Raw genomic sequence first — 27,227 nt, forward strand, 5'->3', positions numbered from 1 at the left:
ATATCATCCTATAAAACTTATTTTTTTTGGTTAAATTGAGTCATTTAAATTATTTGAGTTAAATTGAGAAGAAAGAATGGAATTATTTAAACCAGAGACTTTTATGATTTTTCTCTGTGCTATTACTTATGCCTTCATGACACACTCTTAATTTCAAAATGGCCAAACAGATTATCAAGTTTTCTCCAGTGTTTTGTTTCCTGAACTGGGATGTGGCCACGCCAAGTTTCAGTTTCAAGAAATTATTTTTATGTTTTTACCACTAACCAAGTTGTAAATTTCCCAGAAAGGAGGAAAAAAAAAGTTTCTGATGGAAATGTTGACACAACATTCAGAATAGTGAGAATAGTGTTGCAAATGTGACGCTGTGCTACAAATTGTGCTGAAATGATTTATAACATTTCCAATAATTTAAAAACTATTTTAAATCACAGCCAGGTCCTGCATAATACATGAACCTTGACGGATTCTCCAACAAGTATTAGGTCACTACACATTTCAATTTCCCTCTTTATGTTTAAAAGGCTGCATCTGGCAGTTAAAAGACTAAAACCTCAGTCAATGGTTATGGTGTGATAGATACATGCTGGAATATTATTTTCACCCGGTAGCTTTCTGTAAGTAGGTCATACAATTTTACAGTGCTCTGTAACATCACCAAAGAGCTTCCTTACAGAGTATCTCCAGCAACTGACTCTGAAAGAAGTTGCACTAAACCTTAATGCTTATTATTATTATTGAAACTTTGTTTCCTTACTAGTTTACATGCAGTACATCATGCAGGGAAGACCTTCACAATTTATAGTAGGAGGTCATTTTCCACCCACTCTTAAGGAGATTTTTTGGAGATTTTTTTATAATTTTACATTTTAATCTTCAGGACCAGATATTTTTAGAAAACTTTGCAGACAGACAACACAACATGTCATCCACAATATGTGGAAAAGAGGATGTTGAGGAGACCTCTGGAGCAGTCATGTTTCAAGCTGGGGAAGATGGGGAATGTCTATTGTGCCTGCTTGAGTAGATGCTCAAGTAAGTAGACTGCCTTTCCCTCCCTTGGGTGGTATCCTATGGGATGTATCCCATGGTATTTTGCCATGCCATGCTTGGGTGAAAAGTGCTGTTTGCTGGCTGTAGGTGAGAAAACCATCACAAGTAGTATTAAAACCCAGGAGTAGGACTCGATGGTTCTGGTGGGTCCCTTCCAACTCGGCATATTCTGTCATTACTGAAAACTTTGGCATGGCGAGAGGCCTTTGGCAGCACCGGTCAAGACAGCGTGGAGAAAACCGAGCTTTAAGCCCGTGCGCGTTATCACCTTGTCCTTTAAAACACATTCCTCCTAACATCTTGTTACATGTACAGACGCAACGGGAGGACATCTGTGATTTGTTCACGCTGCTTCCATCCCTCGGGCTAGTTTCTGGTGGGCCCAGGAAGCACAGCCCTCCTCCCCCGGCCCCGGGGAGCGTTCTAGCCCGCAGGCTGCCCGCGGGGCCGCCGGCTCCCACCGGGACAGCTCAGATCCCGAGCAGGACGGAAAGCCCAGCGCGACCCCCGAGGGCGGGCCAGGGCCCCCGGGAGGCGCCGGTGGCCACTTCCCGCAGCCGCCTTCCCGCCCAGGGGACGCGCCGCCCCCCAAACTTTATCGCCTTTCACCCCCTTTTTTTTCTCTTTTTTTTTTTTTTTTCTTTTTTGAGGGAGAGAAGGTGGGGGGAGCTCAATTTCCCACTTGCCAACAGCAGATAAAAAAGTGGGGAGGGACCTCTTCTGTCACAGCCTATGTAGATTAACCTTTCAATTAGCTGTTATCAGGTCCTGTGTCTTAGCACCAGTCCTCGCAATCTGCGTCCGCCCGCACCGGGGAGGCTGGAGGTCTGGGGTGGGTTTCTGTTTTAATTTCTAAATTAATGATAATTGCTCGCGTGGCTCCCCTCCCCCGCCGAGATCCAAACGCGTGTGTCCGACCTGCCCGTCCACCTTTTAGTATTTTGGAGTGAGAAGAGGAGCCCCGCGGAGGAGGAGGAGGGGAGACAAGGTATTCTCTCTGTATTCATCTTCTTTTTTCCCCTCTCGCGGAGGGGCTTAGGGAAGGTAACTGGTGCAATCAATCCGCTGGCTGGGGATTCCCTCCACCCCCTCCCCGGCTCGTCTGGCTCTCCTGGCTGGGTCTCTTCAGTGTGTATGTGTTTGGGGAAGGGGGTGGGGGGAGGCTGTGTTGTTGTTGTGTTCCTGGCTCTGCTTGCAGCCAGGAGAGAGAGCGAGCGGGCGAGCGAGAGACAGAGCGGGGAGAGAGAGCGAGAGAGAGAGAGGAGCCGCGATCGCGTTTCAGGGGCAGCACATTCCGCAGGAACCGCTGCTGCAGAAACACACACGGGCAGAGAAAGGAGGTCATTGCAAGCAAAGGGGGGAACCTGCATCGGAGGTTAGATTCCCAGGAGTTTATGCGGGGGATGATAGGGAGCATGCGATGGGGTTTGTTTGGCACTGGGTGACAGGCTGCAATTTGCCATAATAACCCCCTTTCCCTCCCCTCTTCCAGCGCAGGGGGCTTGTCACTAGGCTGGGTACTTTTTTTCCTTTAGCATCGGCGCTGATGCACGTGTTTGCAGACACTTGCGCTGGGTAAATGCATTGCAACGCTCTGCGTTTTGCAGGGGAGGGGGAGCAGCAGCAGGAGGTGATGGCTGGGTTGGATGGGGTGGGGAGAGGGGGAATGGAGCGGCGGAGGGAAGCAGGGGATGGCTGAGGTTTTTGTGTTGCATGTTCCCACCCTGTCTTTCTGAGGCGGCAATTGTTCCTTCGCAGACGGGGTGACAGAGAAGTCCCTGTGCTTCGCATGGCGAAACTTGCAGGGACCCGCATGTGGCTGCGGAGCTGGGAGTCATTGTCGTCGTCCCCGTTCCCACCCCCTCCTCCGTCTCTCCCTCCCTCCCTCCCTCCCTCGGCGGTGCGGGGTGTGTGTGTGCGCGATAAGCGGCTGCCAGTGCCAGGCACCTTGGGAGGGTAATGCTGGGAGCATGCTGTTCCATCTCGCCCGCCCGGGCCAGTGCCAGGCTCTGAGGCACGCGCGTGACACTCAGTATTTAAGGCTGCTCATTAGTGTGTGTCGCGCGCCCGCCCGCCCTGCCGAGCTGGTTCAGGCGGCCGCCGCCGGTGTCTCGGCAGCGCTCGCTCTCCCGAACAAACTTCGGGAGGGAGCGGGTGGGGCGGCGGCGGGGGGTGGGGAGGCCGGGGGGTGCCGGACGGGCGGCAGCGGCAGCCAACGGGAGGGCGGGATTGAGAGAAGTCCCGCCCCCGCTCGCGGCGGACGGCCAATCGCGAGCGCCCCAGACCGAGCGGCGAGGCGGGCGGGTGGGCGGGGCGCGCGAGTGTCTGGCGGCGGCGGCGGCCAGTGCGAGCCGCCGGCCCCGCCCTCTCCCGCGGGTGGGCGTTGCTGAACGCACAGGGGAAGGGGCGCGCCGCTTGATTGACGGGCGCCGCCCGCCAATCGGAGCGCCGGAGCGGTTGCCGGGCGGGCCGGGGCCGGTGTGGGCCGGTGACGGACAGCGACCCCCGGCCCGTGAGCGCGCAGCGGCGTGCGCGGCGCGGGCCAATGGCGGGCAGAGGTGGGCGGGGCGCGGGGTAGGTAAGGTTTTAATGAGCCTCCATTGGGCTGTAATCAGTGTCATGTCGGATTCACGTTAAGTACAACAGGGCGAGACAAAATGGCGGCGTAGGTGCGCCGAGCCGCGCGCGGCGGCAGCGGGGCGGTCGCGGCGTCCGCGGGCAGCGCGGAGCGGGGCAGGCGGCCCGGCGCGGCCCGGCGGCGGGAGCGGCGGAAGAGCCGGCAGCAGGGGGAGCCGCTGCGGCGCCCGGAGGAGGCTCCTCCCCCCGCGGAGGTGAGTGGTACCGGGGGGGGGGGTCTCACCTGCCTCCCGCGGGGGACGCGCGGCCGCCGGCCCCGCCCGGCGCCCCGCGCTGCGGGTGCGCTCACGGCCCCGGCCCCGGGGCTGCCCTGCCCGCGGGTCGCCGTGCCCCTGGGCGCGCAGCCCGCGGGATGGGGGTTCCTGCCTCGGCAATGGCAAATCCCGGAGCGGGGCGGGCAGGGCGCGGAGCCAGCCCCGGCTCGGCCCCTGTCAAATCCAACAATGCTTTGGCCCCAGGCTCTAGGCGTTGCACATCTCCGCGGCTGGGATAATGCTGCAAGAACCTTAAGTAAGTTGGGGAGGGGACTAGTCCAGCCTGGCAGTGCCACGTTTTGGAAGTGATGTTCACATTGTGTGTTCTTTGCCCGGACCTCGCCTCTCGTACTGTGTCACTGAGCATTGAAAATAACCCCCTCTGGCAAGAGCTGACGGATACCCACCCCTGCTCCTGAAAACCAGTATCCCAAGAAGAAATGTTTTCAGTGGAACCCTTTTTCCAGGTTAACTCTTGGCAGTGAACATTACCTTCCCATATTTCTTGCTGTTCTCTAGCACTGTAATTTAAAGTGCTCAGAACTTCCGTAGGAGAAGGTGGGAAAGGTGAATTTGGGTGATTTTGCTGGTGTCATGTTGTGCTGATGCTGTTTCCTCTGACGGCTTGCTGCTGTCATGTTGTGAAATGATTTTAAGCATATGATCTCAGAGAAGCTTGCGGGGTATCTCAGAGCGCAAACACTTCCATCAGTTCGGTTCACATGTGCCACTCTTCTCTCCACACCCCCCCAAGTCTTTAGTGTCGTTTTGAAGTTCTGTAGTGTCTACCCATCTGCCTTTTTAAAGCATGTAAATGTGTCGTTGCTCTTTCTTGTTATTATTGGAAACCGTGTGTCGTGTAAAGAATAATACAATAGCTGCCTTCATGACCTGAGTAATTTTAAGAGGGATATGCATGATGGGAGTCCTTACCAGGATCTGCTTTCTCCCCGTCCCTTTGTAGGGCTGTGTATTTTGCAATAGCAAAACAACTGTCTTTTCTGTTTTGCATCATTAATTGAGATGGGGGTGTAATTAGTTGATTAGCTACAGAATTCTACATAACAGCTTGGAGCAAAGAAAAATGGTAAAAATGGAATGCAATGGCAGTCTTCTCTTCTTCCTCCTCTGCTGCAATCCTTATCTGACCCTGATGCTGCAGCAGAGAGCTGGCCTGCTGCTTCTCCTGAGTGTGTGCAGAGCAGGTAGGAGGGAGCAGAATGAGATTGTGCTTCACAGGTCACCGGCAGGTTGCACAAGTTGCTGTCATGTCCTCGAGCTGCGTCCTCTTCTCCCCTCTTTCTTTTCGTTTTTGTTTTTTATAGCTGTGTTAACCTCAGTTTTTAAAAGTTTAACTGCATTTACATTTACGGAAGCCAAATCAAACTTTCTATTAATAAAAAAAAGCCCACAAAACAAACCTTTAGATTGTATGTTGTGATATTTGTGTAGTAACTTAGTTTTGGTTCTGGAGAGAACTGTAGCTTTTTTTTTGTTGCTTTTTTTGGACTGCACAGCTTGTTTTCACAATCTGGATCACCTGGAAGCAATTCCAGGTACTAGTTAACTCTAAAAACCACCTTATTAGAGGATTATAGGATTACTGATGACACCTGAGGTTGAAGTGTTCAGTCACTGCCGTCTTTAATTATAATCAGCTGTGCAATAGGTGTGTGCCTTATGAAGGGCATATTTGCATTCATTCTAAATCCCAAGCTGAAATTTTGCAACTTCTTTGTTTTCGTGTGATAATTTATGACCTAGTGAAGGGACAAGCCTTGACTAGAGATGGTTTTTCATGTTTTAGAGGTAATGGGTGCTTCTGTTCTGCTGCTCTTCAGTGGCAGACTTGTTGACAGACTTGGTCAGTAATATAATACAGTCAGCCATTGTCAAATGCTTTTATTTTCACTATGTGATACCATACAGCACAGAAGCTGAAATATGACCAATTACATAGAACTTTGTGGCTGTTGCTATAAAACTTGGAAGTTGTCCTGTGCATTTAACAGTATGGAAAAATCTATCTTGTGATTGAATGAGTGCTGCTGTGGGCTTGATTAAAAGCTAGTTAGTTGTAAGGGGGGGGAAGATTAATAAATAGACATGAATGCCTAAGTAGACTAATTTCTAATCACTTCTTTAAAATGGTATTGCCTCAAAAGCTGCTTGGCTAATCATCACACCTTTTTGTATTAAATTAGGTATGACCTCCTATTTGTACATTTGGTATAATTGCATTCTAAACTTAGAAACCTGAATGTAGCTCTATATTTGTGAGTATCCTTTTATGCTGAGTCTTGAAACATTGTTTCTAAAACAATTTGTTTTGTCTTTATCTAGTCATTTTGTGTGTAAATGTGTATATTTCTGTATTGCCAGTCTTGCATCAATCTGTTTTGATTTTGAAAAGATCTCCTCAGTGTGTGGCTCCAGGATCACTCACCCAAGTTGTTTTGCTGGGGAAGATGTTTATTAGTAATAAGTGATTCTGACTCTAGCGTGTGGTAGAACTTGTCATAGCAGTCATGGAGGTCAGGGGCTGCACTTCAAGTTCACGTGCGCTCCAAGTGCCAGAGTAAGAGAGGCTCTAAGTTGTGACAAAACAATTAAAAACTTGGGTTGGATGCACTTGGCATGGTTCACGAAGGCAGAATGAATTTGGGTAATGTTGGGAGGTGTGTATTTAAGATGTCTTGATTTTTCCTCTTGAAATATCCTGTCCGGTGCATTGGAAACTCTGTTCCTGCTGATCCACTCTGCTGGTGTTGATTTAGTAGGTGCTAGCATGCAGGGGGTTATATTACACGTAGGGAGTTTTAAGTAAATAAATAAAAATGTAGTTCTGAATGTATATGGCTGTGAAATTCCTGCACCAAGCAGTAGACTCTATACGAAGATATAGGTTTATGCTAACCTTTTGCCACAGTCATTGGCCAATAAAAATTCCTGTAACCCACATGTCATAGCATTTGTACTGAAATGTTCATAGGTGTCCAGGAGCTTGGAACAGACCCTGTACTGTGTGTTCTGGAATTTAATGGAAGTGATGTGGTTGCTTGTATGAAATTTAATATAACAGTACTGCAGTAGATGTAAAACTGAGACAAGTATGTCTGACTCAGCAAATGCAGTGTTCAGCATTTAATTAAGTCGTGACTATCTTAATGAAGATTTGCAGTGAAACAGCCTAACTAAATAAAAGTAGCTTTCTAGGAAACTGGGGCTTTGTACTTCCAAGTCTATAGGAAGAGTGTAAGAAATAATCTGAATGTGAGTGAGCCTCCACTATATATAGGGTTCTGCTTTGGTGTGTTATTGTATTTTCAGTGACAGATTTGTGAGAGAATTTGTAGGATTTATAATACCATGGAAACTCTTTCCTTCCCTATATTTGTCTGCATTTTGTAGCTACAGTGTTATTTTGGAATTATCTGAAAACAGTGAGTATAAACAATTCTGTCAGGGAAAGAATGGCTTTTGCTAGCTGGAGTAAATAAAAAAGGTCTGTGTACAGAACAAGTTATTGTTTGCTTACAGATACTTGAAATGCACAGAACTGTTATCAAACAGCTTCCATGGGTACGGTCTGGAAGCCAGAAAGAGGATCCAATCCACGTAGATCAATAGGGTTCAGTATGTGAGCCAGTTAAGCATTCAGGCCCTGCGTTTGCATCAGGAATGAGTCTTTTCCAGTCTGGCAGTCTCTTGAATTTTAGTATTTTTAAATCTGAAGTTGTTTATGCTTTGATCAGATTTAAGAAGGACAGATTTAAAAAATGAATTTATTAATATTGACTATTTGGGTATGGAAAAATTTTATACTCACCAGTTACCAGCTGCTCTTTTGTTACTGATCTGGTTGTGTAAGTATTATAATGTGTGAAACATGACATTTTTAAGGGGTAGAAGAAGGACTAAAAGTATGTGTTGTTACGCTCTATGTCTTCATATTTGCAGAGGAATCTTTTTAACAAGTTGAAAATAATTTCAATTACTGTATCAGGTCAGGGTTTTTTCCTAGTTATAATTTACTCAAGTTTTTAAACATGATTTACGTGCAGGATGGTTAGAATAAATGAATAAAAAATGAGATCCAGGACTTGTGTAATCATAGATGATTTTGTTATTTGTAGGCTGCTTGCCCTAGCTTTATAAATGTACTTGCATATTAACTAATTTTCAACTTTTGCCATGAAACTGATGAATCTTCTACTTTACTAGATAACCCATATATCGAGAATGATTTTTTTTTTTCCTCTTCTGTTTTTTGTTTTTCCTTTGATTTGAAGTAATTATGCAATTCTGTTAATGCCTTCAAAAGTTCTCACACTTCATGGCAGAAAAAATAGTACTTCAAATATATTTGCTTATTCATTATGCAACTCCCATGTAAGTTTAATTTGTGAGACTTTTAAATTGTTTTATTTTTTTCATCTATGTTTCCAGATTGTGTAAACTTCTCATTAAGATGTTCTTTCAGGTTTCTTAAATGAGTTTTTGTAGCCACTGAATTTTCTATTGGAGTGATGTATTCCATAATAAGTAAAAAAAAAAAAAAACCAAAACTGTTCAACTGAGTCAATAAAATATTTTTAAATGTGACCTCTTTATGCGTCTTTGTTCTGACAGCCTATTTATGTGAAAATGCCTCCTGTTATTTTGTTTTCATTTCCGTTCCTAAAGGTTTGTATCAAAAATTCCTCTGTGCTGCATGCCTTAAAATGAGAAATGCTTTTGTGATGCCTTTTGGTTTTGTAGGGAACCTAAATATTAATGAAGGATGTAATACTTGTAATTTGGTTCAGATATTTTTGGTTTTGGTTTCCGAGTTGTGTAATCAACATTTGGCAGGACTTTAGAGACAGGATACTGTAAGAATTGGCAGTGGTTAATAATTTATCTTTCATTGGTTGGGGTTTGGGTTTTCTGTTGCATGTATAATCCATGCAGAAATGATTTGTAGGCAGTTTGTTTTAGAGAGTGTTTTCAGATCCCTGACTGAATGGAAATTGTCCAACAGGTCAGTAGTAGGTTAAGTGTTGGGGTGGCGGAATTTAGGAAAACTAAATCCACTGACTGTTATGAAAAGCAGAAGGCTTTTATGGTGACTTGTTCGGTGTGGGGTGGGAACTGACAAATGTTTCATATAATATCGCGAAGATTTTTCTGTACTGCAACATCTATACTGAGTGCATGTCTGAATGTGTTTTTAATTTTTAATGCTTCAGCATTAACTGTGTTCTCTCCTTGCCTCTTTTTTTTTTTTTTTCTTTTCTTTTTAAAGGTTGCAACAAACTTTCTTTTAAGGACTTACCCGTGCCATCACCAATGAACCCTTCTACGTTTCGGTAACAGTAACATATTTGGAAAGTTTCAGTCAGCAGGTATTTGCTTTTTCTGACTCCTCAGGTTGGATATTCTTGACATGTGTCCAAGCAGCGTGTGGAATTCTTCCATTTGTGTTTGAGGTGTGAACAACCTCTGAAAGATCTGCTAAAAGGATAAGGAGGAACCTCTATGGGTAACTCTTGGCTGGAAACAATTACTGGTCAACCATGGTAAAACTTGCCAACCCTCTTTATACTGAGTGGATTCTGGAAGCTATACAAAAAGTTAAAAAGCAAAAGCAAAGGCCTTCTGAAGAGAGAATATGTCACGCTGTTTGTGCTTCCCATGGATTAGATAAGAAGACTGTTTCAGAACAGTTGGAACTTAGTGTTCAAGATGGTTCTATTCTTAAAGTCACTAACAAAGGTCTTGCATCCTACAAGGACCCAGATAATCCTGGACGGTTTTCGTGTGTTAAACCCGGCACTATTCCTAAATCTGTTAAGGGATCTAGAGGAGCTTGTAATGAGCTTCGTAATGTGGATTGGAATAAACTCTTGAGGCGAGCAATTGAAGGGCTTCAAGAACCTAACGGCTCCTCCCTGAAAAACATAGAGAAGTATTTGAGAAGTCAAAATGACCTAGCAAGTATTTTCAACAATCCTGCCTTTCAGCAGAGGTTGCGGCTGGGGGCCAAACGGGCTGTGAACAATGGCAGGTTACTGAAGGATGGTCCTCAGTATAGAGTGAATTATGGCAGTTTGGAAAGCAAAGGAGCTCCAAAATACTCCAGCACCTTCCCAGCTTCCCTTCCACCTGTCAGCCTATTACCCCATGAAAAAGACCAGGTAAGTCTGAAAAATGAGAGCTAATGTAGTAATGAAAGACTATTCTTGTTATCCTTTGTTTATTTACCTAATACAAAAGTAATGATTCTTCTCGTGCTTTATTTGTCCATTTAAAAGTATTTGAGTGGGGATGCATGTCCAAGATTTATGCAGAATCAGTTCTGGTAAATGAGTTTTACTTGGCTCCCCATGTCCTGCCGTTCTGCACTGGGTAGTTTGCTTTGTGGATTTTCAGTAGATGAACAGAGCAGCAGGGAAGAGTACAGCTGTATGCTCTGTTGTAGGTGTGAGATCCGAGACTGTCTTGCCTAACAGACTGGTGTAGCTGAAATCTGCAGTGTGATTTGATTGTGGCCTTTTGTCCTTATTTTCTGCCAGGATGTACTGATTTTCTTGTAGCTTGACAGCCTGAGATGCCCTTGGTAGGACTTGTGATGTTTGACAATGAGCATTATTATTTTTAAATTATATGTAGATAGTGAGCTTTAAAATGTCAGTTAATAGAAACCAGAATTAATGTAAATATTCTAGGAACAGAAGTGAAGGTGTTAGTGACAATTTGAGCTAAACTGCAGGATCCTCTGTTATACTTTTGTTGTGCTCCCTTTTGTTGTGTTTATTTTTGCTATTATTTGAGTGTTGTTTTAAAGTAATTGTTCACAGGGTTTCAGCCTTGAGGGAGAAAGGGCTATCAGTTAGTTTTTTGTTTATGAAAGGATAGTGTCAAAGACATGTCTGCAGGCATTCTTTGATAATTTCCCATTTGGTATGGTGAAGTGTGTTTGGAATTTTCAGTGTACTTGGGAGAAAGAAAGTTGCCTGTCATAGTGGAATAGGTTTACTTAAAATATTTGTAAGTTCATGGTTTGAGGTTCTTAGTTTGTTTTTATTTTTTGTTTTTGTTTTACTCTTCTGGCTGGTCCAGTTTGATGGCAGTTGTTTTAGACATGGAATAGTCCAGACAGCCTTACTGTTGTGGAGGTGCCACCAGTGTCTCCTAGGAGCTGTGTGATGGTTTTCAGTGGTCTTTTTCCTTTGATGGTGAGATGCTGGAGGGTGAAGAGTAGAAAACGCTTGTGTTGGAGTTTTTTAGTGGGGTCTTCAGGAGCAGTTGTTTGGGGAACTGTCAGAGGTGAGTAGCTGTAGCTTTATTTTTGTGAGCTTCTCTAAATGTCTGTTAAATATGATTGTATTTATATATGGAAATCTCTTTCTGTCAAATTGGACTTCTCAGGTATTTGAGGGACACATGGAGCTTCATGCTCTGTAATCAGAATGGAAATTCAAAAGTGCTGCATACTGTGCAATTACTGCTGTAGTCATACACTATAAACATTTAATTACTTGTAGTGATAAAGCGGTCTGTTTAAGTACTTTGAGTTTCTACTGTAATTCTAATACTGTAATGACACGAAAAATTTGAGGGCTGGAGTACTGAGCAATCCAAGCAACTTGAATTTTGTAAGAACAAAAGTCTCCCATGTTAGTCTACCTACTGGGACTGGCAGCCTTTGCAAGGAATGTTAGTTGGGTCATGGTGCTGAAAAAGCCATTACTGCCATACTAAAATACTGGTATAAGGATAAATCTGTCTTCTAGAAGTTAGCCAAACAAATCTGTTCTCTAGCAAGTGCTTTGGCAAGAAATGAGCTTTCATTTGGGTGCCTCAAAATTAGCAGTGTGACTTGCGTGTTTAAAAACTGGCATACGGTTTTTCCTGACAAAAATAGTTTTGATGTGAAGTTGGTGAATCAGTAGTTCCATGTTAGTGTAGTTTACCACTTAGTTATGTGAAGTTACTGAGGTTACTGAGCAAATATATAGAGACTTGTTTTAAATAAGGGATTTTTACTGTTCTTCACTATGTGTGGCTTTCAATACTTCAGGAAAGGTTCTGAAAGTAAGTGTACATAAATTGTTCCTGAGAGGACTGCATCTTCATTTGAAATTGATGTTAAATTTGTGTATAAGATGGATGACACTGCAGGAAAACTGTTAGGCTATCTTTATTGGAAGCATTTAAGTGACAGTATGGGGCATGTCAAGATAATTTATTGAAATTAATACAATCAATGTGTCCAACTGGCATCTCTTGGGAATGGCTAATGAGTGAGATTTGGTGAAATTGGTGTATTTTAAAGTTTCTTTGGCTCTTTCTGTAGCTAGCACAAGTAAGAGATTAATTTTGTTGGGGTGGCTAATTTTGTATTTGGTTTGTTTTGTATTTTTTATTTTCAAATACTAGAGGTGATGTTCTAGTATGTCTTTTGTTGACATTTCTGGAGGAACAGGACAAATGTAGGCATGCATGTAAATCTATTTTGATGACTGTGGAAGTTTGAGTAATTTTGATACTTTTTCTTTCTTTAATGCATAATTAACATCTCATTAGGATGAGACAGAAGATTTGATCCATTATAAGTGCTTTAAAGGTGTTTTTGTTACTCTGAACATTTACATTCAGAGTACCAAATGCAGACTCTGAACCTTTCTTCCTGAGTGAGTGAAAGGTGATCAGAAGAGATACAGTATGGCCTGTGGGGGGCGAGCTGATTGCTTTGTGTGTGGGCTGTTGTTGGCTTGTTTGGGGTTTTTCTGGTTGTTTGATTTGGGGATTTCTGTTTTTGTTTGCTTGCTTCAATCACCCACCCAAAGCATCTGAGTTTGTAGTGCACTGAGAAGATAAATACTGGTGAAATGCAGTGTCAGTGAATTTACTGTGCAGACTTGGAGCCTTGACTATGTGACAGGAGTGTCGAGTGGTTTGCATTCTATGAAATACTTGGAGCAGGGAGCTGGAAGTGCTAAACATTTGTCTTAGTGGTGAGGATACAGAGCTGCTTTTCTCATCCCTATTAACTGGGTGATCCAATTCAACTAGATATAGTTCTCTTGTTTAATTAGATTTAGAAATAGGTGCAGTTAGTTACAGCAATACAATGGCCATGTTTCTTCCTGTTACCCATAGGCCTGGAAGAAAGGATTTCTATAAAAATGGTGTTTGAAATGTTATCCCGACTCTTCTGGATTTGGGCAAAGTTGTATCAACTCTTGAGTTGCCAAAAGAGAAAGCATGCAGCGCAGCTGTTTAACTCTTCCACCACTCAATCTATTTCCATTCCCTAGTGTGTGTGGAGGGTTGCTTTCCCATCTCTGAATGAAGAGAGAGACAAAAGTACAAGGTTCATGGAAAGACAGATCTTGTTGGAACGTCAGTAGCTTTTGGCATCTATATGGTGTCTGGGTGGTATTATTGTAAGTGTAATGAGTAGTGTATGTTATATAAAGGACCTCAGTTACCTGAAGTATTTTGCAGGTTACATTGAGGTAAATGCTCACTTGATGTGTCTGGACAGGTAACTTGAATGAATGCACTTCAAAAGATGCCTGGTTTAGTGTTAAGTGGGTATGTGAAGGACAGTATCTAGCCAGAGGTGGAGCTGCCTTAGGAGTGAAGGAAAACTGAAAGCCGTGGTATCTTTCAGGATGAAGACTTAGTGTCTGTTTTATGTCCTGAAAAAAAGTCCCCAGAAAAAAATCTTCCTTAAATAAAGAAACAAAAAAGCAAAAAAAAATCCCATGCACACACAATAGCAGAAAAATAATTCATTTTGTTGTGCAGCAGTTTGATCTCGTGCACTTCACTACGTTGCAGTGCATATTTAAACAATTTAACTGCTCTTATGTGCTCTTCCTTATGCTCAAGAGCATCTTGCATAGTTACCCTCCCTTTTGCTTCACACCTTTTCTCACCAAGCATTTTCTGAAAAGGGCTGTATGAATATGTTAACCAGAAAATGCAGTGTAAAAACTGGTTACATAGAAGGGAAGGGTGTGAAGAGAAGAAAATTGAGTGATACTTAGCTTTTCAATAAACTTTTGAAGCATTAAAATGCGCTTCTGGAAATGCAGCAAAGTGGTATTTAAAACTTATGGTTAGTTTTAAGAAGGTTGTTTAATTTATCTTTTATGGTGTCAGTTGTAGAATGGCAATATTGCTGATGTTTTCTCTCTTTTCCTTGTGACTTGGACAAGCACTAGGAAGGTTCTGCAGTTTGGGAGCTGCATGAAACCTAGTAAGTCTTGGGAGTTAGCCATCTCCTGAGCACAAGTGCTGGGTGACTATAAACTCAAAGAAACAGATATATTGTAGGCTGCTGGCAGCTCTTTATTTGCTTTTTTTTAGACATAATTTAAAAGGATAAATCCAACTTTTAAGGGTGAAGTGGCCATTGTAAGACTACCAGAGGGCAGTGGGAATGCATAGTGTATCTCAGCAGTTTCATCTTTGCTATGTTCAGAATAATTAGTACTTAAACCTTAAAGTCATTCAAATGGAGATGGGCTTGATATTGCTTCTCCTCAATGCTCTCTTGAACAGCTCAGCAACTGTGGTTTTCATCTGATTCTTGGCATGAAAAAATTTATTAATCCCTCTTTCGCTTTCAGTTTGTCTTTCTAAGCTAACTTTCATGCAAAATCAAGCTTGTTTTATTAATTTTTCTTACCCTGAACTCCTATCTAATTTTGTTTTCACTGGCCTACGTACATTTAGCTTTTCAAAATGTAACTTGGCATGGGTTGAATTTCAGTTTTCTGGTATGTAGCTTGTGCCAGTGCAGACACTGGGTGTTCCTCCTTCTGTCTTTCAGGCAAAGGGCCAATCTATAGCGAATTGCTTTTTTGGCATTCAGGCTCCTCCTTGCTCAGTTTTTAAGCTTCCTGCCTTCCTGTGGGTAGGCAGCAAGACAGCGTTGGTTGAGATTTCTTGTTGCCTCTCTCCTCTAGACTTTCCACTGTGTAGAAACAGAAAAGGGAAGCAGAAAGGAATGCACAGAATGTGTCTTGCCAATTTACACATAAGGGGATATTCATGATGCTGAACTTTGGGAGCTGCCTTTATGTGGTGTCTGGGCTTCTGGGGGTGAGTCTCAGCACCAAAATACAGTGATGGGGAAGTTTGTATGTAGAGTGTCTGCAGTGCTATAATTGAAGAGCCTGTACACAGGGAAATCAAAGACAAATCTAGGTTTGAACTTTGTCAGTTTATAACGTACTGTTGTTTTCAGATGCAGCCTTTATTTCTCTCCTCATTACATCTTCATGGTGACAAAGTACTGAGGAATGTTGGCATTACTTGGCAAACACGAAGTCTCATGTTTGTGCTTCTCATTATTTCAATTCACAAGTTATCTTTATTTCTTGGAAGGGTGGCCTACACCCTAACTGTATGTAGATCTGGTCTTGGAATCTCTGGGATGATTGCTAGGTTCTGCTGCTCTTGTGTTTGGGGGTGTTTAGGTTTTGGGTTTTGATTATTTTTTTTGTGGGTTTTGTTGTTGTTTGTTTTATTTTTGGGGGTTTTGTTTTGTTTGTGTGGTGGCTTTTGTTTTTTGGGGGGGGTTTTTGTTTGTTGTTTTTTTTTTTTTTTCTGTCCCTGTAGCTTCTGAAATGCTACAAGTACCAACTCTGTGCATAAGCCAAGACAACACTTAGAAATTGATCCTATTAACACCTGAGTTACTGGAGCTTACCAGAAATTGAAGTGGAAAATTTTCACCGTCCCATATAGTGGAGAAGCAGCTCTTATCATTGCAAAGATGGATATATCTGGCTTTGGAGGCTTAGTTTTTTGTGTTTAACAATTCAGCACATTTGGACCAACTCAAGAAGTGCATTTGTAAAAGTTTTCTTGAATTGTATGGTGGGAAATAAGTTGAATACTTTTTTCCTGAGTTAGATTGGCCTATTCCTTCGTAAGGCGGGGTAGAGGTTAGTTTTCAGTTTCTGATGTGAATTAGTTTCTGCAAATAAGGCCATATTTTCAGTAGCCTATGGATCTGTGCGGGAAGACCCTACTCATCCTTTTTTTCCCCCAAGCTAGATATTCTGAGCATAGTTCTGCATGATGTGCACATGGTTCTTGTTTACTGCAAGGAGTGATTCCAAACCTTATGCTGCAAGCTCTTTAATCCTAAGACTTGCTAAAATTTGATTCTTTTGGTTGTTTCCCTTCAAAATTAATTGGTGTGGTGTTCTGTGATGAGTCCTTTATTGAAACTGACAGCAGTGAGTTAAAGAAATCCTATGTAGTTCCAGCAGTTCTCTTGGTGTTTATTCATCTATGCTATTTTCTGTGAACTCCTCTGTCTTAACTGGGAGCGACACTGGATTTCTAAACTATGGTTAGAGGTTTTACTCTTTGCGTTTTTCCTCACAGACTAATTTTTCTTCAACTAGTTAATGCACAGATATCTGCTTCATCAAGATTTCTTCTAAAACAGAAATACCAGAAGGCTGCCTTAGATATTAGGAGAGCTACCTAGCATATTTTCTCAGTTCTGTTTTATCATCTGTTCAAAGTGTTTTTGCTCGTCAGTGTTCAATAATAGCAATGGTCTTGACTCTTGGGTGTTTTTTCTGTGTCAGTTGAAATGTGATACCAGTTCCATATTGTTTCTTATTGTTGCAGGGACTTTATTTGGAAAAATGTGATGAAAAATCTTGATAACTTGCAGTTTAAGTTGTCTGCTATTTTTGACATGTTAGTTTTTTGTCAAGAAAGATAATAGGTATAGATTAACTGCTAATTGACTGCAGTTTTCCAATTTGGTAGCTGGAAATGGTAGGAGACTCACTTTTAAAAGAATTTCAAGCTAGCATTAAGAAAAGACTCAACTGGTAAAAACTCCGGAGTTTTCTTTACAACTTTGAATCCATTTATGGTCCTGTTCATGGCTCGGTTCTCTGTGTTCAGGACTATACTTGCCTGGGTGTAAGGACAGACCCATGATTTGAGGGCCTATTTCAGGCAGACCACTAGGGCTTTATGGAAGCAAGTGAATGGAGTGCTGTTGTGTACTGGAACAACAGCATTAGGGCTCAGATAATGGCTGTAAATTTTGAAGATGATGGCATGTCAGATCAGGCACCACTTAGCTGACAGATCACTGCTGTCCTTTGTGGTTACCTGATAAGTGACAAATCAACTTTTAAACTAGTGTGATTTCCTTCATTTGCAAAATTACTTGTGTTTATTGTTTTTCTCCATCTGCTTGTATCCTTCATTGAGGATTATTATTACTGGTGTCACATGGAATTTTCTGTGGGTTTGTTGTTTTTTTTTTTTCCCTCAGTACTTTGTGAAGAGTTTCAAGTTCTGAATTTGCAGGCACAGCCAGCCTGCTTTAAATGAATGGGTGTGACCTGTTACAGGCAACTCCAGGGCAGCTGCGCTTAGATTCCAGATTTGTGTGGGTTATTGTGACTTCAGGTTGTGCTGTGGATAAGATGTTATGTAAGGAAAAATCCCATGTGGTGAGGGAAGCTGCGACTTGTAAATTGTCTGCTCTTGTGCCTTGTCACTGAAGTGCTAGCTACATAAGTGCAGGAATTTCTGCTTTGTTGGGTTTTTTGGGTCTAGAGGGGCGGAGTCCCATTTTTCTCTCCTCATGGTTGTGGTGGTACAGGCCAGCAGTTACCAATTAATGCAGTTCTAGGTGGTGTAGGCTTGAGACTTCTGGCTTTAATTACAAGCAGGACTCTGGCACAGGAAAAAAGCCGTGTATGATCTCAGCAGAGGTGTCTGGTAGGCATGGCTGATGTTTCCTCATCTTGGAATGGAAGTGGAGTCAGCTCAAGCTGTGGTGAATTTGCCACACGTTTTCCACATGCTCTCCAGGAGTTAATTTCATCACTGGTGGTATTTTGAAGTTGGCTTTAATTTCACATCTGTTTTTTTTCCAAATGATGCAGATGAGTGACTGTACTTTTAAGGGCTAATTTTTATGTAACGTCCATGTATCCGTAGCAACACTAACTAGCAGTGTTTGCATTTGGCTCAATACAAAACAAATGTCAGTGGCACCTGGGTTTCAGACACAGAGTACAGGCAGTTCTTAACTGATGAATAAGTAGAATCACAGAATTATTTAGGGTGGAAAAGATCACTCAAAGATCGGTGAGTCCAGCTGTTAACCTAGCACTGCCATGTTCACTATTAAACGACGTTCCTAAGGGCTGGATCTGCATGGTTCGTGAATGCTTTCAGGGATAGTGATTCCAACACTTCCCTAGGCAGCAGGAACTACTTACATGGGGCAGCTGAAAGGAATACAGGCAAGATAAAATTGCCGTGGATGTGTGGGACTGTTGTGTTAAAGCACCTCTTTCAAAACTACATATTGGGTGATTATAGTGAAGATGGAGACTGCTATTTTTTCAGATGGCAAAATAATGAGAGGTAACTGGTATAAGTTGCATCAAGGGAAATTGCAGATAGATGAAGGAGAAAATCCTTTAAAATGAGGGTGGAGAGACATGGAACAGGGAGGGCCTCAGAGTGGCTACGGAATCTCCATCCTCAGAGCTGGACTAGGTAATGTCCTGAGCAACCTGATTGGTAAAAATGTGACTAATACCTAACCTACAAGTAGCATGGAATTTTTTTAAATGCTTAGCATTAGTGGATAATGAGCAGTAGTTAGAAAAGACATTATACAAACAGACAGTTAAATGGCTGATGAAAAATTCCTTTTTTGAGCCTGAAAAGATTAAGACCAAAGTAAGCTCTGTTATGATCACTGAACTTAATAGTAGCTAGTTAACAAGTTCTATGCTTATGAAGGCTTCTGTATCACTCCCTTCTAGTCCAAATGTAAAGATACTCAGCTTTCATTTCCTATTTTCCATTTTCTCTCTTGATTTCTGAATACTAGTATGCATGCTGTAGGAGTTGGTTTAACAGGAATCTGTTAATGGTAGAGGAAGAGGACAGTGCATTGACTCCTGCAAATAAGTATTTGGTTATCAATCAGTTTATAAATATTAACATGGAAGTTAGTGTAATAAACAATGGGGTTGTACATAAGCATGGTATTTTCTGATCTGAATATTTTTGCTCTGCCTTGAACTGTCTAGCTCTCTTCTCTTTCCTCTTCATCAACTGGATGTCACAAAAACCTTACTAATGCTATTTTGCAAATATTAATCTACTTTAATATTGAAAAACTGTTTAGTAAACCCAGTGTATTTATTTTTATACGTTTCTCATGCATTCCACTGATCTAGCAAAGCAGGCTTTTGGGTGTTACAGATGTTTTCTGAGGGTCTGAAATTTATAGATAAATTAGTCAAGAGATGACTCAAGCTGCATGCAGGGTGAATTCTCAAGGTAGCAGCACGTGCTAAGTGCCTGCAGGATGGTCTGTAACTGTGCTTGTACCTGTATGTTTTAGCTACATTCAAAAGTACTGGAGCTCATTCTCTCCTGGAAGCCAGTGACTTTCTCTGTGCCTTATTCAAAGACTTGCTCTTGTTGAGTCACTTCACATGCTTGTCTGCCATACACTTAAGGAAATTGTTGGGACTTGTGTTCAATAAGTTCTGTGCTTTGCCATTTGGAGTCTTTGTGACAAGGGGCAGTTTTTGCTTTACGAGTCTGTGCACGGTGTTTAGAAGGCTCTTCTTGCAGGCATGTTTTCAGTCTTTCGGTGGAGAGTTGCAAGAGTCTTCTGATCTGAGCATGAGATGGGTGGTAGGGGTCTTTTTTATTTGGAATAATAAACTACCTCAGGAATCTTCCTCTGTGTTCTCAGTTTCCTATACTGCTCTGAATTCAGTATAATACCTCAATTCTGACTGTGAATTCAAGTAAATAAGTGTGGCTGTATTAAGCCTAGGATTGACAGATTTTGTTTTATGTCTTCTGGAAGATGTTAGTGATATAATAAGCAGTTTTGCTTTCTTCTCTGCTAACATGAACCAGAATCTGAATGATTTACATTGTTTCTTTCTCAGTATTGTCTTTGGATGTATATTGAAAAGACCTCTGTGTGACTTGTTTTCGGGAGAAGAGCTTGTAATATATCTGAGAATAAGCTTTTTCCATTTCCTGATCTTTCTGGTGCTAAAATTTTAATTTGCTTGGTGTTTTGCTAATGCAAATGAGTCTTGCTAAAACAAGTGTATTTCTAATTTTATCAGAGGTTTTGTATGGAGTTTACTTGTAAAGATTAATGTCTTACAATTTTGTATTTGCTCCCATGTAGCAGGGAAGAGAATCATAACATAATTTTAGTAGCTAAGTGGTATTAGCATTGAATCTCTTTATTTTGCTTTTCCTGTAAAAAATATTTATCTTTGTTTTGGTGGACTTGTTTTAGCTTTAGGTTTCTGACAGCAAGTTTTAATAGCAAATTCCTTCCTTTCCCCACAATGCATGCATGTTTACTTCACTTTTGCTGATACTGTGAGACCAGCAGCTTTAAATAAGGTTAGATTTTGTCTTTTATGTGCACAGCTAGAATGACTCCCATTGTTATTGCTTTCTTAGGGCATGGCAACTTGACATTTTCTTATTTAAGCTATGTATTTAATATATTTTACCAATTAGAGTATAGACATCTGTTTGGAGATCAGCAGCAATCAAAATCACTTATGAAGAAATTGTTGGCTCGTGATGCATCTAAAATATTTCTGGAAGTTCAGCTTCTTTTAGCTGTTGCTAAGAGACAAATGTTCATTGACATGAGTGATGTGAGGACATGTCAGCATGCTACCAGTTGTTCTACAGGCAGTCAGCTCGGCCGCCTTGCAGATGGTTGGAAAACTCTTGGTAGAGGGTAAATGTGTGCTGATTATCTCATTCAATTAAGGTAACCTTTTGTCGTTCATTGAATTCTGCAGAGCAGGCACTGAGCAGCTGCTCTACTGTTGAATCTGGGTTTAGTGAATGCAAAGATTATGCTAAAGGGTGTTTAGTCCTGTTCCAGGTAGTGAGCATTGGACTGCTGTAAGAATTTATTTCATACTACCCTTAAAGTGTTACCAATCTTACTGGATTGGTAACTGTGTTCAGCATTTTAACTAAACTGAATTTTTCAACTTTGTTGTCACCACATGCTTATTGATCTTTTTGAAACCTTGAAGGCCAACTTTTGAACCACTTTACTTCAAGTGGTGCCAAGGGGAGACTCTTGTTTCTGCCTGATTAGACTTGCCTCAAATACAGTTTAAGCAAGTTCATAACTACATTTATGTTGGATTACGTTTTCTAGTGTACATATGATCTATGGGGAGTATATTTAAAGGTCATACTTTGCTGTTGTGTTGAAGCTGTGTGGACTTGTTTTCCCCATCCTTTAGAAAACAAATTAGTACACAGAATTTTATTAAGGACTCTTTTGAAGATTTAAATTATTTAGTTTCTAGAATGATTTTGGAAAGGGCTTGGGGAAGGAATTGTGGCATCCCCCCGACCAAGCTTAAAGTATTTGGCTTGCAGAAGACATTTCTGGATTCTTAGTGTTTACACACTTTTTTTCATAAACCAGTTAAGGTCTTCAGATCAGTATAGCTTTGTCCAAGAAAATTCTGTTTTGTAAGGATCCGAAATGAAGTTGTTCTGAGAATATTTCAATTGCTTCAGAAATTCAGTGGGTAAAATATAAATTGGATAAGGTATTGTTCCATCAGCTAGATATAAAGGGGTGTGTTTGTCTACCTTGCTATATAGACCCTGTGTTTAAGGGTTGGTCTCTAATGAATGTTACAGAAAAATGTTTTTCAGATCCAGTTTAGGTTCATCTTCCCTGCCCTAAGTGTAACTTTGACTTCATTCCTGAAAGCTTTAGGGTTCATTTATTTTATCAAGTATATAATGTTTTACAGGATTCTTAAGTTTCCTTTCAGCCCTCGTCTTACAATGACTTGACTTCTACCAATAAACAGTTTAACATCTTCCATGCAGTTTCAGGAAATGTTGTTGGGATGTTTATGTAGAAACTATATTGTTCAAAAACTAGAAATTCTATTTTAATGCCAGGATTATATTGAAAAAGCTGTTTTAAAATCAGTATTTGGGGTATAGGATTTAGAAATTAATCTTTGTTAAATGAATTTTGTGACATAAAGCTGTAACATAATGGGATATGATATTCATAAACCAAGAAGCTGAAGTGTTTTTTCTGCTGTAGAAATACCACAGTCAAATGGTACATCTTGGAGATGATGTAAAAAGGAAGCAACTTCGTATTTGTTTCATTACCCCCAATATATTTTTGCCCTAATAAGCAAATTGATTTCCATTTCTGAAGTCAGTGCTAAAGCACTTAGTGAAATGCATTCCATCATAAACGTTCAAAATAGCTTCTCTAACTGAAGAAATTGCTGTTCTCTTGTGCCTAGTGGAATTTTTATGGCTTTTTCTTCCTTTGCCTTTTAGTTTACTGAAATGTTGACATCTAACTCTAGTACATTTCAAATAATTCCTCTCTACCTCTGCTTTTATCATACAGTTTTCTTTTGTGACCTGGTTTGTGTTTTGAAAGTTAATTATATAAAAATCTGAGATATTGTCATAGCTTTGACGAATGGTCTGCTTAGCATCTCTAAGATTGCCTCATGTTAAAACTATTACATAATATATATATTATATATATAATATGTATATAAATATGTATATATATATACATATATATATATATAATTATATATATGAAAATTAAGTGTTTCATCTCTTAGCAACCTTCCCTAGAATATATTGTATGACTGAGGTAAACTGGTATTAATTCTTTCTTCAGGCAAAGCAGATCAAGATGTAATAGCTCCTGCAGTGGTATCTCTCACTTGTGAGGGACTGTGGTCTCACTGGAGATAAGGATGAAGATAAGGCAGGTTGCATGATGGCTTCAGAAGTGCAGCTTCCAGTATCAGAGTTGGAAATGGCACCTTCTGACACAGCCTGGGTTACAGCACTGCTGTTCCTTGCTGCTGTTACAATCTGCCCAAAATGGCACAGATAAGCTTTGGGCACGCTTGTAGCAGCTTGGAAAATTACTCAGTTATGTGATCTAGCATCCCCTCCACCTCTGATCTTTTTAAGGCCTGCGATAAAGGGTGCTTGCTTTTGGATAGCTTTTCAGTAAAATATTGCAAAATGCTGCAGTTGGACAAAAGCCCCTTGAGTTTGTAATTTTTAATTTAAACAGGTTTCTTGGAAGGAGTTTCACTGGGAGGAGGTACCACAGGGAATATTGCATGTTACCATATATCACTCTTCATTGGAAATGAGCTGTTAGACTATAAAGCCAGTAAGGGAGTAATTAAATTCTTAATTGGGGTTGATATTAGCAGAGGTACAATGACAAGTGTTTTGATACAAACAAAACAGCAACAGGGAAGCATGACTTAAAGCTGCCTTTAAAACTAAGACAGCAGCTCTTGCTTGTTAAGAGCTCTGTGAAGTTATATTTGTTCTCCTATACTCTGTTGATATGCTGACTTTTATATACAAGTAAAAACACCACTTTTCCTAAGGGTTTTTAATGTAGTTCTACAAGAAAGTAATGTTTATATTTCAGTTGAAATTTTAATGCATTTGGGTTCACAAACCAGTAAATAATTAGTCTACGAAGTTTTTTTCTTAGATCTATTAAATTCCATCACAACTCTATTTGATACAGCTTAAGCCATCTTATTCCTGCTGTGGTTAGTACCACAGAAGAGGAGTTTGGTATTTATGCTCTGTACTTGTTTTTTTGTTTCTTAGGTGTGTGTTTGCAGGCTTGTCCAAGAGTAGTATAATCTAGAACAGATAACTCACTTAGTGAAAACAATAGCAAAACGCAGAGGGGGTTTTTTTTGGTTTTTCAAAAGTAATTTTTAAAAAATGTATTTTATGCCTATTTAGCAGAAGTACACTGAAGGAGTTTTTGTGAATGATGTTGGTTATTTAGCTTCATCAGTGTACAGCTTGAGTGAAAAGCTGTAGTCAGTACTTCCTTAGCAGGTTCCATGGAGGGTACTGACAAGTGTCCTGTTATGAAAGTAAGAAGCAGTAACGTATAGTCTGTATAAAACGTGTTCACATGACATACAATTTAGCTACATTCCCTGGGTTAGTTCTTCCAAATTACCAGTTTGTATTCAGACTGTACTTCCTAGATGATACCAGTATCAGTAAAAACAGTATACTGTGGGATTTTTGTTGCTTTTGTTTTTCTTTGAGTGCTTCTCAAGAGTGCTAATTAGGAAGTCACTGATACAAATATCTCAAGTGATGGAAGAGGCCCAAATGTTGTGTCAAAATGGACAGATTTCAATCTTCTAAACCTGTGACTGCTTCAGAGACTTGAGTGGAGCAGTGATTCTTTGTACAGCTGTTTCTGAGCTTTTCCTATGAGGGAACCTTAACTGAATAAGATCTTAACATAGGTTTTGTGGTTTGACTGCTCATAATTAGGGGAAGGAAAAAGCCAACTATGATTTGATTTTGCTATTGTGGTATAGGACGCAGTATAGTTTATGCTGTTTCCCATCATGTAATAATCTCTGTTAGGTTCTTCTGCGTAGTTTAATATTTTTTTATTTAGCCTACAATAATTTGGGAAATTAGACCCATGTATGGGAAGCGTTGGACTGTTCATCTGCCGAAGGAGTAAAAAAATGCTTTCTTTTTCATCTGTTTCTCTGGCTCTACCTTTTCCTACCCACCTATCTGCATTCCACCATCAGTTCACGCATCTTAAAAACACAGCTGGTTTGAGGCCCTTACTACACGTATATATGTTTTGACTTCATGTAAAATTGAGTAGAAAATGCAGGTTTAACGTGCTGTTTGTTTCCAAAGTCTAAAATCAGGGTTCATCAGTCCCTTGCCATGGTTTGTGCTTCAGGATCTGCATTACTAGTATAGTAGCACAGGTGAAACTTGAGAATAGGTCTATCTAGGGTGTTAGCTCAAGAGCTCAAGCTTTTATAGCTGGATTAAAATAATCTTTCTTTGGTCATGACTTGTAACACTGGATTAAATTCTGACTAAATTAAATAGATAATCCATTAGAGTAAAATCAAAAGACCAAGTGAATGCAGTGAAGGCAGTTTCTCAAGAGCTTAATTTAATGCTTAATTATTCTGACTTGGGAGAAGATTCTGTCTTGAAAGGTATGATGCAGATGCTCTGTTTGAAGATGGAAAGGATCTTACCTAGATTACAGGCAAGAGCTGTTCTGCAAACAAGTAAAGAATGATGGTATTTTGTTAATAGCACATTATTTGGAATTGAGTAGCCTCATGCTGCAGAAGCACTTCTGTAGTACTGTAATTTTCTTCTGTTTAGTGTCTAAAATGTATGTGATTTAACAAGACTCTCCTCCATGATAAAACAAGTTGAAAAGTAACTTTGCTATATAGAAGACCGCACTGTTATCCTCAGCTTTATCAATATGTGAACTTAGCTAATGTATGTTCATAACTAAGTTGGAATTAATTTTGTGGTCACTGATTACAGGGCTCCAAAGACTAGCCTCACTAGCTGCCCCATCCATGTCTAAAGCATACATTTCTCTTGAGGTTGTTTTGTTTGTATTTTTGTCTTTGAACACAAATATTCAAATATTTTTTAATGAAGTGCTACAAACTTCCTACTTTTTGTCCAACATTACACCGTGGAGGTCACTTTCTTCCTCGTTAGTTACAGCTATAACTTGTAATTCCATATCATAAAAGTATTGTTCTTTCACTGTAAGGCTTTGCTGCAGGTTTGCTTTTGTATTTGTAGCAGATTAATGCAAATATGTCATCATTGGTACACTGATAAATGATAAAACAGTTGAAGTGAAAAAGTATTTGGCTTAAAGGAAATGATGTGCTGTGTAGCTCAGTTGTACTGCTATGCTGTTGTGTATTGCAGCCATCCTGTAGAAAGGGGTTGAGGTGTTTGCCTTGATTTTGTTTTCCTGAATTTGGTCAGTATAGATTTTCATGTGCAAGATTCATAGTATCCTAAATTATCTGTGTTCTTTTGTGGGTTGAAAACCTGAAGTATCTAATGATGTAAAACAGGAATGTCGAATCAAGACTTAAATAGTGTACAGGTTTTGTGTTGGAATCTTCCCTATTTCTCTCTTTTCCCTTTCCCCATGGAGCATATGTCTCCATTGGAGAAAATGCTTCAGATAGTGCAGCCACAGCAGCAGATGCCCAAGACAGCTTTCCAAATGTCATCAGTACTGGTGGGCATCTACCTGTGAAGCACCTGGAGACATTTGGCTAGTGTGTTATTCTTGATGAAATACATTCAATCTGGAGGGAAATGGCCTGAGTGCCAACAGGTTTTTCTGTCCTGGCTGTCATGGTTTCCAAGTGACACATTAGAAGTGCAACAGCTGAAAGGCTGAATTTTTTCTGCTAACAGGAAGATGCTTTGTTGCTTTTTCTTGTGTTTTGAGGTTGGATTTTTTGTTATTCCTAGTAATAGAAAGAAAACCACTTGAAATTGTCTGAAATTCCAAGCCATCGTGAATATACCTGATGTGCAAATGGTATTAATAAAACCCTAAATCCACAGTACTAAGGTGTATAATGTAATTATCAGGTATTGTCCATTACATTACAAGAAAGGTGTGAAAAAAACATAAAAGGAGTTCTGTTTTTATGATATAGAATTAAGGATAGATGGAAAGGGGGGAAAAATACTGCCTTCCTGTGGAAGTTGTCTTCCATGTGTATGTACAGCAGCACAACATGCTAGGTTTCCAAAAATTTGCTTTTTTCTCTTTGTCCTTTGATCTGTAGGGCTCAACACTCCTGCACAGTACAGTTGCAGGCTGTTGAGTCCTGTCTTTTCTATTGTTGTGTTCTCCTTTGATTAATGAATCATTAGATTCGTTAATGGGCATTAAGACCATTCTTGATACATTTGAGGGCCAGTAAGAAAAGATTTGTTGGCTTTCAGACTTGGAGATGTTTTTATGCTAAGTAAGGTATTTTCTCAGATCTTCTTGTTCTTGGATATAATGATTTTGCAGAAGTCATCTCAGGGTTTCTCATGGCTATGTGAAATTAGGTACTTTACTGAGTTATCCTTTATCTTACGTGTCTGCATTACATGGAGTTGCCATTTCAAGCTGTTTGGGTAGAAGAAGTTCTAAGAGCATGCATTCCGGGTTTGGCCAGAAGGATTTTGGAGGATCTAGTGTGTTGGTCACTAGTAAGATTTGAGTCAGCTGGCACACTTCCTGCCCTCCATTGGTCCAGGGGAGTATCTGGCATGCCTGGATCTGCAGAGCTGCTATCTCTGTCTCATTCACAGCTGTAATCAAAA

At 40.7% G+C, this 27,227-nt stretch overlaps 1 protein-coding gene across 9 annotated transcripts in view; it reads left to right on the forward strand.

Moving 5' to 3' along the window:
* The first annotated feature begins 1,185 nt into the window (after positions 1–1,185).
* The window catches only part of KAT6B (lysine acetyltransferase 6B), a 111,030-nt gene continuing 84,988 nt past the window's right edge, over positions 1,186–27,227 (forward strand). For 7 of the 9 annotated variants that reach the window (XM_062496780.1, XM_062496783.1, XM_062496784.1 and 4 more), the window contains exon 1: positions 8,817–10,123. In XM_062496780.1, the coding sequence (XP_062352764.1) occupies positions 9,503–10,123 (621 nt within the window). In that variant the 5' untranslated portion in view covers positions 8,817–9,502. Of the gene's footprint in view, positions 2,042–8,816; positions 10,124–27,227 lie in introns of those variants that run through there. The other 2 variants (XM_062496781.1, XM_062496782.1) reach the window with 2 other exon arrangements.

Source organism: Cinclus cinclus, chromosome 7 (genome assembly GCF_963662255.1).
Source record: "Cinclus cinclus chromosome 7, bCinCin1.1, whole genome shotgun sequence".
Taxonomy (NCBI): Eukaryota; Metazoa; Chordata; class Aves; order Passeriformes; family Cinclidae; genus Cinclus; species Cinclus cinclus.